The sequence below is a fragment of the Aptenodytes forsteri genome, unplaced genomic scaffold (genome assembly GCF_000699145.1).
Source record: "Aptenodytes forsteri isolate BGI_AS27 unplaced genomic scaffold, ASM69914v1 Scaffold142, whole genome shotgun sequence".
NCBI lineage: Eukaryota > Metazoa > Chordata > Aves > Sphenisciformes > Spheniscidae > Aptenodytes > Aptenodytes forsteri.
In genome coordinates this window covers 1,324,610-1,337,055 of record NW_008794598.1, presented here as the reverse complement: position 1 = coordinate 1,337,055, position 12,446 = coordinate 1,324,610, and the positions used below count along the sequence as shown (strand labels likewise).

The 12,446-nt window shown below is 42.2% G+C and overlaps 1 protein-coding gene across 2 annotated transcripts in view; it reads right to left on the bottom strand.

Moving 5' to 3' along the window:
- Positions 1-1,544: 1,544 nt before the first annotated feature.
- Positions 1,545-12,446, bottom strand: part of KCND3 (potassium voltage-gated channel subfamily D member 3) — a 124,941-nt gene continuing 114,039 nt past the window's right edge. The window contains exons 4-7 of one of the 2 annotated variants that reach the window (XM_009272733.2): positions 8,808-8,900; positions 6,014-6,070; positions 4,804-5,051; positions 1,545-2,864 (exon numbers count right to left, since the gene is read on the bottom strand). In XM_009272733.2, the coding sequence (XP_009271008.1) occupies positions 2,660-2,864; positions 4,804-5,051; positions 6,014-6,070; positions 8,808-8,900 (603 nt within the window). In that variant the 3' untranslated portion in view covers positions 1,545-2,659. The remainder of the gene's footprint in view (positions 2,865-4,803; positions 5,052-6,013; positions 6,071-8,807; positions 8,901-12,446) is intronic. The other variant, XM_009272734.2, reaches the window with a different exon arrangement.

The window sequence follows — 12,446 nt, the reverse complement described above, 5'->3', positions numbered from 1 at the left end:
AAGTGGTGGAGAGCAAGGCCTCTGATCTACAAGGGTGAGGGTGTTCAGATGGGGAGCAGATGATGACAAATAATGAAATGAGAGCAAAGGAAAGATTGAATTAAAACATCAAGAAAAACTCAATAATGGTAAGATTAACTGCAGTATAACCTCCTACAGGAAGCAGCAAAGGCAGAGCGTTTTAATCATTTAAAACAGGTCTAAACATAGTTTTGGGTAACATATTACAGCTGGTGCAGCTACTGAAGGCTTAGCCGTAGCCCTAATATTCCTAGAATGTTGTAGGTTTCTAAGGAGGGTATTGAGTTAATGCGTCCTCCGTCTGAGTCCACTCTACAGACTAATAGGCTAGGAGTGCTAACAAAGCAGATTGCTAGCTCATATGTTTAAGTCAGCATGTAGGTCTATTTATCTATCTATACATGTATGTGTCTGTATTTATTTATATGTGTATGCGTGTATATGCGTATATAAATATTACATCAGGATAGATTATGACAGATGTTAAAAAAAAAAGTCATCCCTTTGCTGAATCAGCCTCAAACATGCTTTCAGTAGTTCTTTTAACTCTAATGTTGGTAGAATCACTGTTCAGAAACAGGACGCTTGAAATGTTTCCTTATTATCTACGAGCTGTTGGGGGCTAGGTGCATCGCCTTTCGTGGGTGTGTATGGGGCCTCGAAGGGGCGTTTGTGCATGACTACAATAATTAGCCAAACAGTGTATGACAAGTGAAAAGGTGGGTGACGTTGTTCCTCACTCTGCCCTTCGTGGATCACACCTGTTATGAAAAGGGGACTTGAGAAAGGCAGAATGGAAGAAAAAAGTTACTCTTCTTGGGAGGGGGGCGGGAAATCAGTTATGTTTCAGGACTGTGTATTTCCTTACAATAAATCATTCCTAGAAAGATCTCAGAAAGAGGTGCTAGGGCCGACCACAGCTTAGTTAGAAGTGTTAGCTTCTTGGCAGTACCACACAGTGTTACTTCAGTTTTTGGTTGACTAGAAGTGCGTGACTTTTCCCAAACTAAGTGTAGAACTGCGAAAAGAAAATGCTGTCTGTACCACCCTTTATCAAATGTTTTCCAAACTCCAGTACTGCTCCCCCTTCTCGAGTGGATGCATGCTGTAGATCCTGTGCTGGCACTGGAGAACTAAAACTGCTAACCTAGTCTATCCCCAAAACCAGTGCAACCCAGAAGCCATTGATGAGACAATTGGAGCTCTAAGACTGTGAAAAAGCCAAATACCTCTCTGTCCATGCAAGATATTTGGCTCTGGGGTTAATTATTATCAAGTTTAGATCCAGACATTATTTGACTACTATTTACAATGGTTGTATGTCCAGTGCTAGCAAAGAAATTTGTATATAGAAAACAAAAATAAAAAAGCAACCCAGAAGCCATTGATGAGACAATTGGAGCTCTAAGACTGTGAAAAAGCCAAATACCTCTCTGTCCATGCAAGATATTTGGCTCTGGGGTTAATTATTATCAAGTTTAGATCCAGACATTATTTGACTACTATTTACAATGGTTGTATGTCCAGTGCTAGCAAAGAAATTTGTATATAGAAAACAAAAATAAAAAAGCATGGGTATACATTACAAGAAACCTCTGTTAGACTTATGAATGCTTGATGCAGTTGAGTTCAGTGCTTTCTCATTCTTTGCCATTTGTGTGTACAGTATTAAAAAAGAATCCTACCTTTTTTTTTCCATTTTAAAAATACAGAACTGGTAGTCTAGTCACACTCTTACAAGTAAGTGATAACAAAAATAGAAAGCAGATACCCATGTGGGACTAAAACTCTACTAAAGCCTGTCTTTTTTTTTTTTTTTCCACAAATATGTTTTCACAGACAATAATTAGCAGACAAACACACTGTTTGCAATTGCACTGTATTGACTTAAAAGGCGGATACAAAATTGTCTAAATAAAGAATGCCATCCAGGGTGAAATAGTTGTGTGTGTGTGTGCGTGTGCACATATATGTGCTGACACATGCTTGTATTTTCCTACTGTGCACCCAATCATGGAAATATGCTCTGCTCTTTGTAATTCAGTGTTGCTCTGATGTGGTTCTGCTGCACACTCGCACGCACACACACAGAGGAATGGAAATAGATTTCTGTGACAGGTGGCTTCTTTGTCTAAATCTTTTCCTATAAAAGAAAAAAAAATGTGAAATTTTGGTTGGTTTAAAGGTTCTGCTCCATGAAGAAAAAAAATTCACAAAATCCATTGTTTTTCACCTTTTCAGTCATTTCCTCATGAATAAATATTATCCATTAAAAACCTTTAAAAAGGTGCTGCGATACACAGTGTTATATTTCCGTTTTCTTTATTGACGCTCTTGTTGCCATGATGATTCTTTCCCTCCAGCCTCCGCAGGTGACTTTTGCCCTGTACCATGGCACAACACGCTCTCCATGCAGGTTTTTCCTTTAACCAGACTCTTCCTCCCTCTCCTAATCCTTCCTCAGTCCACAGCATGAATGCGAGTCTGAAGAAAGCTGCCTCGTTAGGTCTCCATTGCTAATTCAATGACAAAATGTCAGGTTGGTCCATCCAGGCACGATTTGCAGCAAGAAAGGAACATGGAGGTGTGGAGGGAGAGGGGCACTGGTCTTCCAGCCTCCTTCTGTGCATGAGACATCTTACAAGGCAGAGACCTTGACTATGTTGCTCGTGGTGGTGGTGGAAATGTTCGTGGAGTGGCTGGGGCTGCTGGGCGGAGGCCTACTCTCGCCTTCTGGCGTGAGTGCCGGCGGCGTGGGGATGCTGATGATGGCTGTCGTTATCTGGGCAGTTTTGCAGTTCGGTCTCAGCCCATCATCTGATTTCATGTTGAGACTGGAACGACTAGAAAACAAATTTAGCGTTTGGCTTTTTTTTTTTTTTTAAAACCAGACAGTAGAAAGGATGGGAATGGTAGTTGTCCTTAATTATCTTACTACTCTGAACTAAGGGCACCGAAATATTCAGAAGACTCCACTTAAATGTTCCCCCCGGTTCCTGCAAGGCATCATTTATTTCTACCCAGATTACACTAAGCTTTTTTAATATTCCCCCTGGTTAGGATACAGCTTTTCACAGGGCAAATCGTTCTATGTTTCCATTTCATTCTTGCATAATTCTAGTTTAATTAAGAGGACATTACATATACTGTCCTGTGTACTGTATCTTTTCAGAGCACAGGTAGTTCTTTCTGAGAAAGAGATGTGGTCTTCCTTGCATTTCAAATGCCTCTTTCAAATTCACTGTCCCTTGATCTTTTCTGTTTTTTCATCTCTCTGCAGTAGTTTCAAGGATCTGGCAGCTGGGAGCATTCTTATTAGATCTGCATCAATTGCATCCTATAATTAATTGCAGAGGGAAAATGATAGGTTGATTTCTGTGCATCTGCACAGCTACAGGAGTCTACTATTACCAGCCCAACATGTTCATTTTAAACACAAGGCCTGTCCTTTTAAAATGTAAAGCTCCCAGTTGGAAAGCTATTGCCGTTGTTATCTCAGAGTGACTCACCAAGAGGATGTTTCTTGATCGCTCAAGCATCCCAAGAACATGGCAGAACCCATTCTGCTCCCCGGTTGCCTCAGTCACAAGCTGAGAGTGGGGCAGTCTTAGGGACTGGGTGGTTCTGCCAGTGGTAACCAGTACACCCAGTTAGTTGCATTCCACATGAAAAACAACTTTAAAGCTTTTTTTCTCTCTCCATTCTTACACAGTTTGGTAAGCAAGTGAAATAACAAACAGTGTTGACGTTTAAAATATCACTGGCATCTGATTTAGCACCCACTGAAATAGGCAGAATAGTTGACATTCCCCTGAATTACTGTTTCAGGTGCTGGTTTAAACTATTGTCATCTCAAAGCTGCAATAGCTGGAGACTTGTTTTGTGCTTATTCATCCATAATTCATTCTCTGAAATGCCCTTCTGACTTCACCCTGGCACAAAGTAATTGCTTGCTGCCCTAAAGGCAGCTTTGTTTCAGTTTCTAGATCCCTTTGATAGGAGTGGGGAGCAGAAGAATGGTAAGTTCAAAAACAGCCCGGTGCACAAGAAGCTTCATGGGCTGAGGGGGATTTAAAAAGTAATTTAATATTTGCAAGAAAGGTATGGTGAAGAAATTATTTTTTCAGCAAGATAGGTATAAAATGAAAACCTCAAAATTTTCTATTGAGACACTTCTTCACCTGTGTCACTAATGGCTTTTTAGGTGAGAGCTACTAAGACACCATTGTGAAATTCCTCCTTAATTTTTCCCAGTAATGCTTACAGTTGCGATTGAGACTTTTGGACAATGAAAATCAGTGAAGTGAGTGTCCCTGGTGGACCAAGTCAGTGTGTACAGCGCTCTAACAGCTTTTGCTGACAGACACTGATTAACCAGTTGTCTTTGCCTGCTCCCAGTAAAGGCTTGGAAGTACTGGGCTATCTGGGAGGTGGGCTGTGAAGTGGTCCTGTGCCAGCTTTGGCGAGTGGCTCACAGCTGGGAACTGCTGGCTCCTGCCTGTGTGATTAGCACTTCATAGGCAGGTTTCAGCTGGAATTCATTCTTCTATGTCCAGTCTGGCCAGAGAAGAGCTGCACTAGAGTCTAGCTTTGACCTGGTTCTTCCCGGAACAGCTAGGAGCCGCTTTCCTTGGGCTGTCATTAGAAGGAGGGGAAGAAAGATGCTCCCAGCACTAGCCCCCTCCCCCTGGCTGGAGAATAGGCCTGCAAGAACGTCCAGGTGGATAATCGACTTCAGAGGTTTGCATGCAGTAGTTAGCAGCAAGAGCCTACTTACTGTACCTTGTTGTAAGTGAGGGCTGCTCGCTGCACTGGATGTGGATGGTGCTGAGCTCCTGCATGCTCCGGAGACGAGTGGCTGGCACGCTGGAGTTGGGAAGGTGAGTGGTCTTCTTGTTCCGGCGAGAACAGCAGGAGGTGGTCAGTCCATGGTGACTTGACAAGGAGGGGCTCCGAGAAGAAGGATAGTTTTGCATTGAGCTCTCCATGCAGTTCTGCTCGAACAGTTGCTCATCTATGAACTCGTGGTTCTGGCAGGGAAAAGAATAGTGCCATTACCCTCTGGTGACACCAACAGCTTTGGCCCAACAGCAGTTTGTTTTCAACGGTACCTTTTGCTAGGTTGGTGGGATGTGTCAGCCCCTTGCCTGTGTAAGATGCTCCCTGCCTCTGTGCCTGAAAATATTTGCACTAGGCAGATCTTTAGAAGAAATGACTCTGCCCTTCCACTCACTGCAACCAAGAGAAGATTTTGCTCTCCTCCATCAGTAAGGGAATAAGGGAAGCTGTTGCAGTGACAAAAGCGTGATAGTCTATCAATGCTGCCTTGCTTATGTAGTCTGAGATGGTTAATATACTGTGTTTGAGTTTCCTTTCATTTTTGTCTGAATTCCAGAAGTGGCTTCAAAAAGTCTGTGATGCCACATGGTTATGAAACCCAAGAAGATTTAGGCTCCTTTTTCTTTGTCCCTGGGGACAGGATTGTATTGTGTTTAGATGACCATCTTGACATATAGCTGAATTGCAGGATGTTGCTTGTATTGGCTATTGGGTGCAAAACGTACCTGTGGTTCATGGGGTGCTATTAGCTGAGTGGAAATAAACGTGGCAGGTGAGAGTGGGAAGTGTATAGGGGAAGGAAATTCAGAAAGCTGAATTTGTGAGTAGTTCTTGTGCTAAGGAACAAGAAATCCTGAAAGAACGAACTCTGATGTGCGTGTATGAACACCCAAGTAGTTCTAGTGAACATACTTTATCCAGTCCCTGTCAGCGTCAGAAAGGATGGGAAACAAAAGCAACCATGGTGAAGGCAGCCATCGGTTTTCATTGGAACAACTAACGACTCTCACAGGAAACAAGAGCACTGGATAGCCAAAAAGAGCCACGTGCACAAACTCCCAAGGACAAGGCCAGGGACGAGAAAGGAAGCAAACACTCTCCAGACACTTCACAGAGACCATAGAGAAAACAGATTGAATTAAAAAGGAAATACCTTGATGGTGGAAGTTCGTACAGATAACAGGGGATCATCCACAAGATAGGACAATCCCTACGGGACAACATGCCAACAAAAGATAAAAACACAATTGATTGTCCATTCCGGCATTCAGAAGTTTAGTCCCAGCATTGCATCTATTGCCTCAGCATTCCAGCTGGCTCACTCAAGTTTGAATGGGCAACCGGACCTTCTCTTCACCAAACCTTGCCTGAATCAGACCCCTTTGTTCCTTCCTCTCACACTTAAGCTTTTTAATGTTATGTTCTTGGAAAGAGAACAAAACTGGTAGCAATTTTATTACTTTGAGCTTTTGAGAGCGGAAGGCAAAGGAAAACAAAGTTTCAGCTGCTGATTCACGAGTAATGAATTGGAATTGTATTGCCATTGCGTCGCCAATGGCTATGGGTATTGATCATACTCTGTGGAAACACAGGAGAAAGGTTTGGGCTGAAGGACTGGATTCGATGCACTCAGCATTTGGAGAAAACGCGGCATGTGAATGTCCATACTCGATCTGGGAGTTGGAATGAGTGGAAAAAACCTCCTTTTGTTTGAACAAACTCCATCTGTTGTGTTAATATGACAAAGTAACCTCTGTTATGGCAGCTAGAAGTACTTTAGGGTCACTTTGTCATCTGACACACCAGATTTGTGAGCCATTCACAGCCATTCAATTGTAAGGCTGTATGCTAGTGACGACTGCAGGTACCATGACAATAAATAATGTACTTTTAGAATCCTTCTGCCTAGTTTAAGGAAAGGTCAATTGCCCATTGAAACAAGTTTGCAACCATGGTACATTCCTCATTCCATTCCTGCAACTTGGTTACAAAATGACTCTTCAGTATTTAAAAATTCTTCTACTATGATTTAAATTTTTGGGAGGAGAACTGTTGCACAGTATTTTAATAGATTATGTGAACTATAGAATTTTCACATAAGCTGATTGAACTAATTTGATAATTTCAGCCCAGAATACAAACTTGCTATGTGATTTGATGCAACGTCATGGTAATAACTGGCTGAAAAATGTGGGGGAAAACACATTCAATATTGTGCAGATTCTCCCTCTAGGTTTTAATAAAAATTCAAATTATCACTGTTATTGCCATTCTTTGCTGAAAAAAGCAATGTTTGGAACATTTTCAACCACTGAGACTCACTGTCTGAGTAGGCTTGCATGCTGGAGGCAATCTAGCTTTGTTAGTGTGGTAGGCTAATACTTCCACAAATTAGGATATGCTTTGGCCATGTTACTTCCAGCACCCTAACCAGCTCATTAGTAATGGAGCAACACATGCAGCTCCCAGAGATGTCCACTGTCCCTGTGCAGAGGTCAGAATTTCTATAAGCCTTTACAAAGTCAGGGCCTTACAAGGGCAGAGCCTGGAGGCAGGGTTGTCAGCTTCTGTTTGCTTCAGCCAATTTGTTAAAGTTTCCAAATGAAAGTATTCTTGAGAAATATGGGTCATAGTGGTGAAGCTTTTAAGCATAAAGTTCTAAACTAAAGAGTCAGATTGTGAAATATCTGCTTGCTATGTAACATCCAAAATTGCTAGAAATAAAGGCAAGATGAGTCTTAAAAAAAATAAATTCAATAGTCATTGATACAGGAAGAATCAGTTCACTGTCCTTGGAATGGTGACCTTTATAGCTCATTGTGATAAACCAGCCGTACTCAGCAGGTCACTGTAATTAACCAGTCATCTTCCAGTGTATCGCTGAAGCCTAAGTGGTGTTATTCCAGCATAAGCCAAACTATGGAACTGAAGGTGATTTATCTAAAAGAAGGCTCTTGCAAGTCAGAAATCAAAAGTACATTTGATGATGGATGCAGATAGAGAAAGGCATGAATATTTCAAGTGTTAACCTCTCTTCATTCTTTATAGAATGAATCATGGTATAGATAATGTGTTCCTTTACTGCAGAACCTTTTATATATACCTGGAAGTAAAACATATATATCAAATAAATATCTGAAATGTTCCAAGAGACTTCTGCATACAGAATCACTTAATAGTGAAAAATAAAATTCTCGCTCCAACACCTTGCATGACGCAAATGGAAAAGTCATTGTTAAAGAATCTGCTTGACTGGCTTTGAGATAAATTACCTGCTCTTGTAACCAGAACTGTAGTGAGAAAAGATATGTGCAACCTTTAAACCCATTAAGAGAGTTCATCTGCTTTGTGCCATATAAAGGGCTAAAGGTTATTTTTTTCCAGTCCATTGGCACTGGTGACCAGGTTGTGGTTTGGAGTCACTGACAGCAGCTTCTTCCTCTTAAGACAGCAGAACTGTCCTTTATTACTAATTAGCACAAATGACGAGTATATGTGATGCGTGACTGACAACATAAGACAAATGCAGTTTAGTTCTCTTTCAGAAGCACTGAAGAAATTAAACTTAATGTACACCTTGTTTATAGGATCTCCCTAACCCCATGCTGAAAGTTATTTGCGTTCAAGTGAACTTGACTGAGCAACCTGCTATTGACTTTGTACTGGTGTAGATGACTGTGGAGTAGCAGATAATCACATCTTTATCCCTTTGCACAGTAATTACTTTTTTTTTTTTTTTAAAGAAAACAATGAAGTAAAGTGCATTTATCCCATTGCAGAATATTCTTGGGAGCTTGAGTGTCAGCCCCCCTCTGGCATAGTTTGTGGGTCTGCTGAATATATCTTGAGTGCCACTTCAGAGCATCTGCGTGCACATCTTTTCCATATGAAGCCTGGGCCAGGGACAAAGACCTAGTAAGATGTAAAAGGATTGTGTTGCTACTTACGGTTGTTTTTTCCAGGCAGTGCAGCAGGTGGTGATGTTGGCTTTCAATTAAGGAGGTGCCTTTAGTCATATGCTGTTCATCTTCAGTGGATCCCTAAATAGCCAGAAAAAGGGGGGAGAGGGGGGGAAACCAAAACCCAAACCAGGTGTAAAACCACGAAAACAAACAAAACTAGCAGCATTAGCTTTCACAGGCATAAAGATAATTTCAGTGTTGCCAGCTCTCAGGTTTTTCTCATGACTCTTACGAGGTTACCTCATTTTTTTTCTTAATGATTTGGCTCGTTAACTCAGGTGAGGAACTCAGCTTTGATTCAAAACCAGTGTGTTTCTAGCCATCTTGTAGCTGTGGAGGAAACCTGGGAAATACTGTTGGCGTATTCTGGCTCAGGAACCAGAAGGTAAAGAAGAAAAGAAGCTGTGCTGTTTTATTTTTCAAAAAAAACATTAAGACTTTTAAGCTTGACATGACCTTTGAATGCCAACAGATGTACCCTAAACTCTAGTCTCTGTTAGGAGACAAAACACAAGCTGTCTTGCTTTTGCTGAGCTGAAAGCCTGGCTCTGCCTGACCTTCAGGGCTGCACAGAGCTGGGCCTGTTGGAACTTGCATGTGTTACTGCCAAAGCCTCCTGAGTCACGGCTGCACGCCAGATCAAAAAAATGTGAATCCAGGCTTCGTGTCTTGGACTTTGTAATGCTGTTTCTAGAGACAGGACTCCAGGCTCTGTCTCTCCTCTTCATGGACATGACCAATTGTTGTCTGCACTTTGTACCTGCAGTGTATCAAAAGGGGGCTGCTCTTTCCCTACGTCGGTGCATATGGTTGTTGGTGGGGAGTTTATAGCAGCTCCTGAGGACCGGGTTTGGTGCAAACTGAAGGTGCGTAACCCCTCCTGTGGTGAAGCCCTCTTTGAAAGGCAGGGAGAAGGGAGGAACAGGCAGGCACTGCTTATGTAAGAGTTAATGTATATAAATCATCCTATTGAAGCATATGGCAAATGAAGAAGCATTGTGTAGCAGCGGCAAAGGGTTTATGTTCACGTGAAATGTGGCAGCAGTTCCCTAGGAGAAGGAAGGTCCCATCTTTATTAGTTTCTTTCACTCAGTAGGCTTTCACTCAGTAGGATGGCTTACTGTGATTTATGTTCTAGTGACACAGTGCCCAGGAGCCCTGTGAAGTGACCAGGAACCCTCTGTACATCACTTAGCACAAAAACAGGACAAGGCAAGCCTGTTTCAAAGACCTCACGATCCAGATACTTGACTCATTGTGCAGCAACACCTGTGCAATTGGGGACCAGCTTTCCCCTATGTCCCCTGTGTACTCAAACTGCTGAAATGTGGATAACAAATTTGTAAGCTAATTCAGAGAGTAGGGTGTGCTTAGAGTCAAGCAGGCAGCCTGTGCCATCTGGGAAGGGATTGGGTACAGCTGGGAGTATTTAGGTCGAAAAACTATTAAAAGGAGTGGTCCCTCCTAGGGAGACATAGGAAGAGTTGGGGGGGATGAACTGCTTGTGGCATGCCTGTTTAAGGACTCTGGGTTGGAAAGACTTATTGGGGCACTTTTGCTGGTTGTTCTCTGCTTCTACATCAGGTATGTGTGCATGTGGTGATTTGGGGAAGAGACTGCTCAGACTGCAGTGTTATTAGTTGTTAGGATAAGCTACGGATTTCAGACCAATCTCTGTGCTTTTGCTAAGCTGAGGGGCTTGATCTGCTTGAAACAGCTGAAATAGAAATGGATAAGAGGTTAGGAGCTTGAGTTCAGTATGTGCGTAATGTTTTGCTCATGCAGAAAGCTTGGCATCAAGCATTCATCAAAACAGCAATAGGCCAGTTTAGTCAACTTGGGTGTGGGGGGAGAAATCCAGCACTCTGTATTTTTTATTTCTGCACTGTATCAGTGAATCAGATGCTTACATTCCTCAAAATATAGCATGTCACTTACTCTATGATCTGATGATCAGAGGCACCTCAGGAATGGAAGGAGAAGTAGCAATAGGGGTTGTCTAGAGAGTTTCTGTGCTATTTGAGAGCCAGGATTATTTTTCTTACTTTGTTATGTGGTGGCAGATTTAAGATCTGTTTTTTTAAGGATGTTCTTGTACTACTACTACTTAAGCTCCTGATCTTGAAATTCACTGTGATTTCATGACACATTAATCTGCGCGTGTCTTTGATGACTAGCATTTTCAAAGACAATTACATGCATTAAAATGGCAATTAGGTGTTGTAAAATGTTTCCCTGTGCTCCATAAGTCAGGAGTGCCTGGTGTCTTCTGTAATGCCTAAATCTGAAAGGCAAAATTTGATGTGCGTGGCTTGAATCTCTACTTAGACACGAAACAACAGCATCTAACTGTTCAAGAGAGAAAATGGGTGGGATGGGAGACACAGCAGAACATCTTGGCAGAAGTGCCAAGACGTTGTCTGTTGCTCTCAAGGGGGTCAAATGCAACTATGCTTAAAGCATTGCTTTTAAATACACCCATATGTCCCAGTGATTCACTGCAAATGCGGGTTCTGGATGCCTTTTCCAGGATGGTTGTGTGATCTTTAAGTGAAGGAATAACTCTGTCTCTGACAGATGCCAAAACATAGCTGAACTGGTACATTAAGAAAGCTGACTTACTGTACGCAGAATTAATAGATTCCTATGGGAGTGCATCTTAGGCAGGTTATGGATTTTTTTGTTGCTGTTGTTTTGGAAGATGGAGCATTCCCAGAAGTATTTTTAGAAGTGGCCTAAAAAAAAAACTGCTCCATTTTTCTTATTAACAATCCTCCTGGTGAGCTAACACATCAAGCGGGTCCTGTTCATACCCTGCTGAGATTACTGACTCTGCTGAAGTCTGTGTTGGAATATTTCCCATGGAGGTCCTTGCAAGCCCTAAAGCAAATATGATGCTGCGCTGAAACAGTGGAAAAGGAGAGAGAAAGAGCACATATTGCAAACAGTATCTTTTTATGAGGATTTGCTTGAGAGCAGGTCTAAATGGAATCTGAAAGCAAAGATAGAGCTTCCATACCTCTGGCAGAAGACCTAAGCCAATTGTTAAATTTTGGCAGCACAACTCAGTCTCTCCCTCTGCCTTCCATTCCAAGGCTAGGCTTGCTGCTGATGGAAATGAATGGATCAAGGGATGGCAGTGGCCAGGAATAAAGTGTAGCATCAATGAGTATGACTCGTACCTTATCTTCCTTTCACTTTTTCTTCAGTCACCTCAGTATTTTCAGAAACAGACTATGCAACCACCGAGAACATCCTAGCATGCGAATTAAGAATGAGATCTGCAGGAACTACTGCCCTAGGACAGTGAGGGTGCCAACATCACACAAATGCTTGGCATTTTGATAATACTGTTGAGGAATGTGTACCTATAGAGATTGCATCAGCGGTACCTGTCGTGGTTTAACCCCAGCTGGCAACTAAGCCCCACACAGCTGCTTGCTCACTCCCCCTCCGGTGGGATGGGGGAGAGAATCGGAAGGGTAAAAGTGAGAAAACTCGTGGGTTGAGATAAAAACAGTTTAATAGGTAAAGCAAAAGCTGTGCGTGCAAGCAAATCAAAATAAGGAATTCATTCACTCCTCCCCATGGGCAGGCAGGTGTTCAGCCATCCCCAGGAAAGCA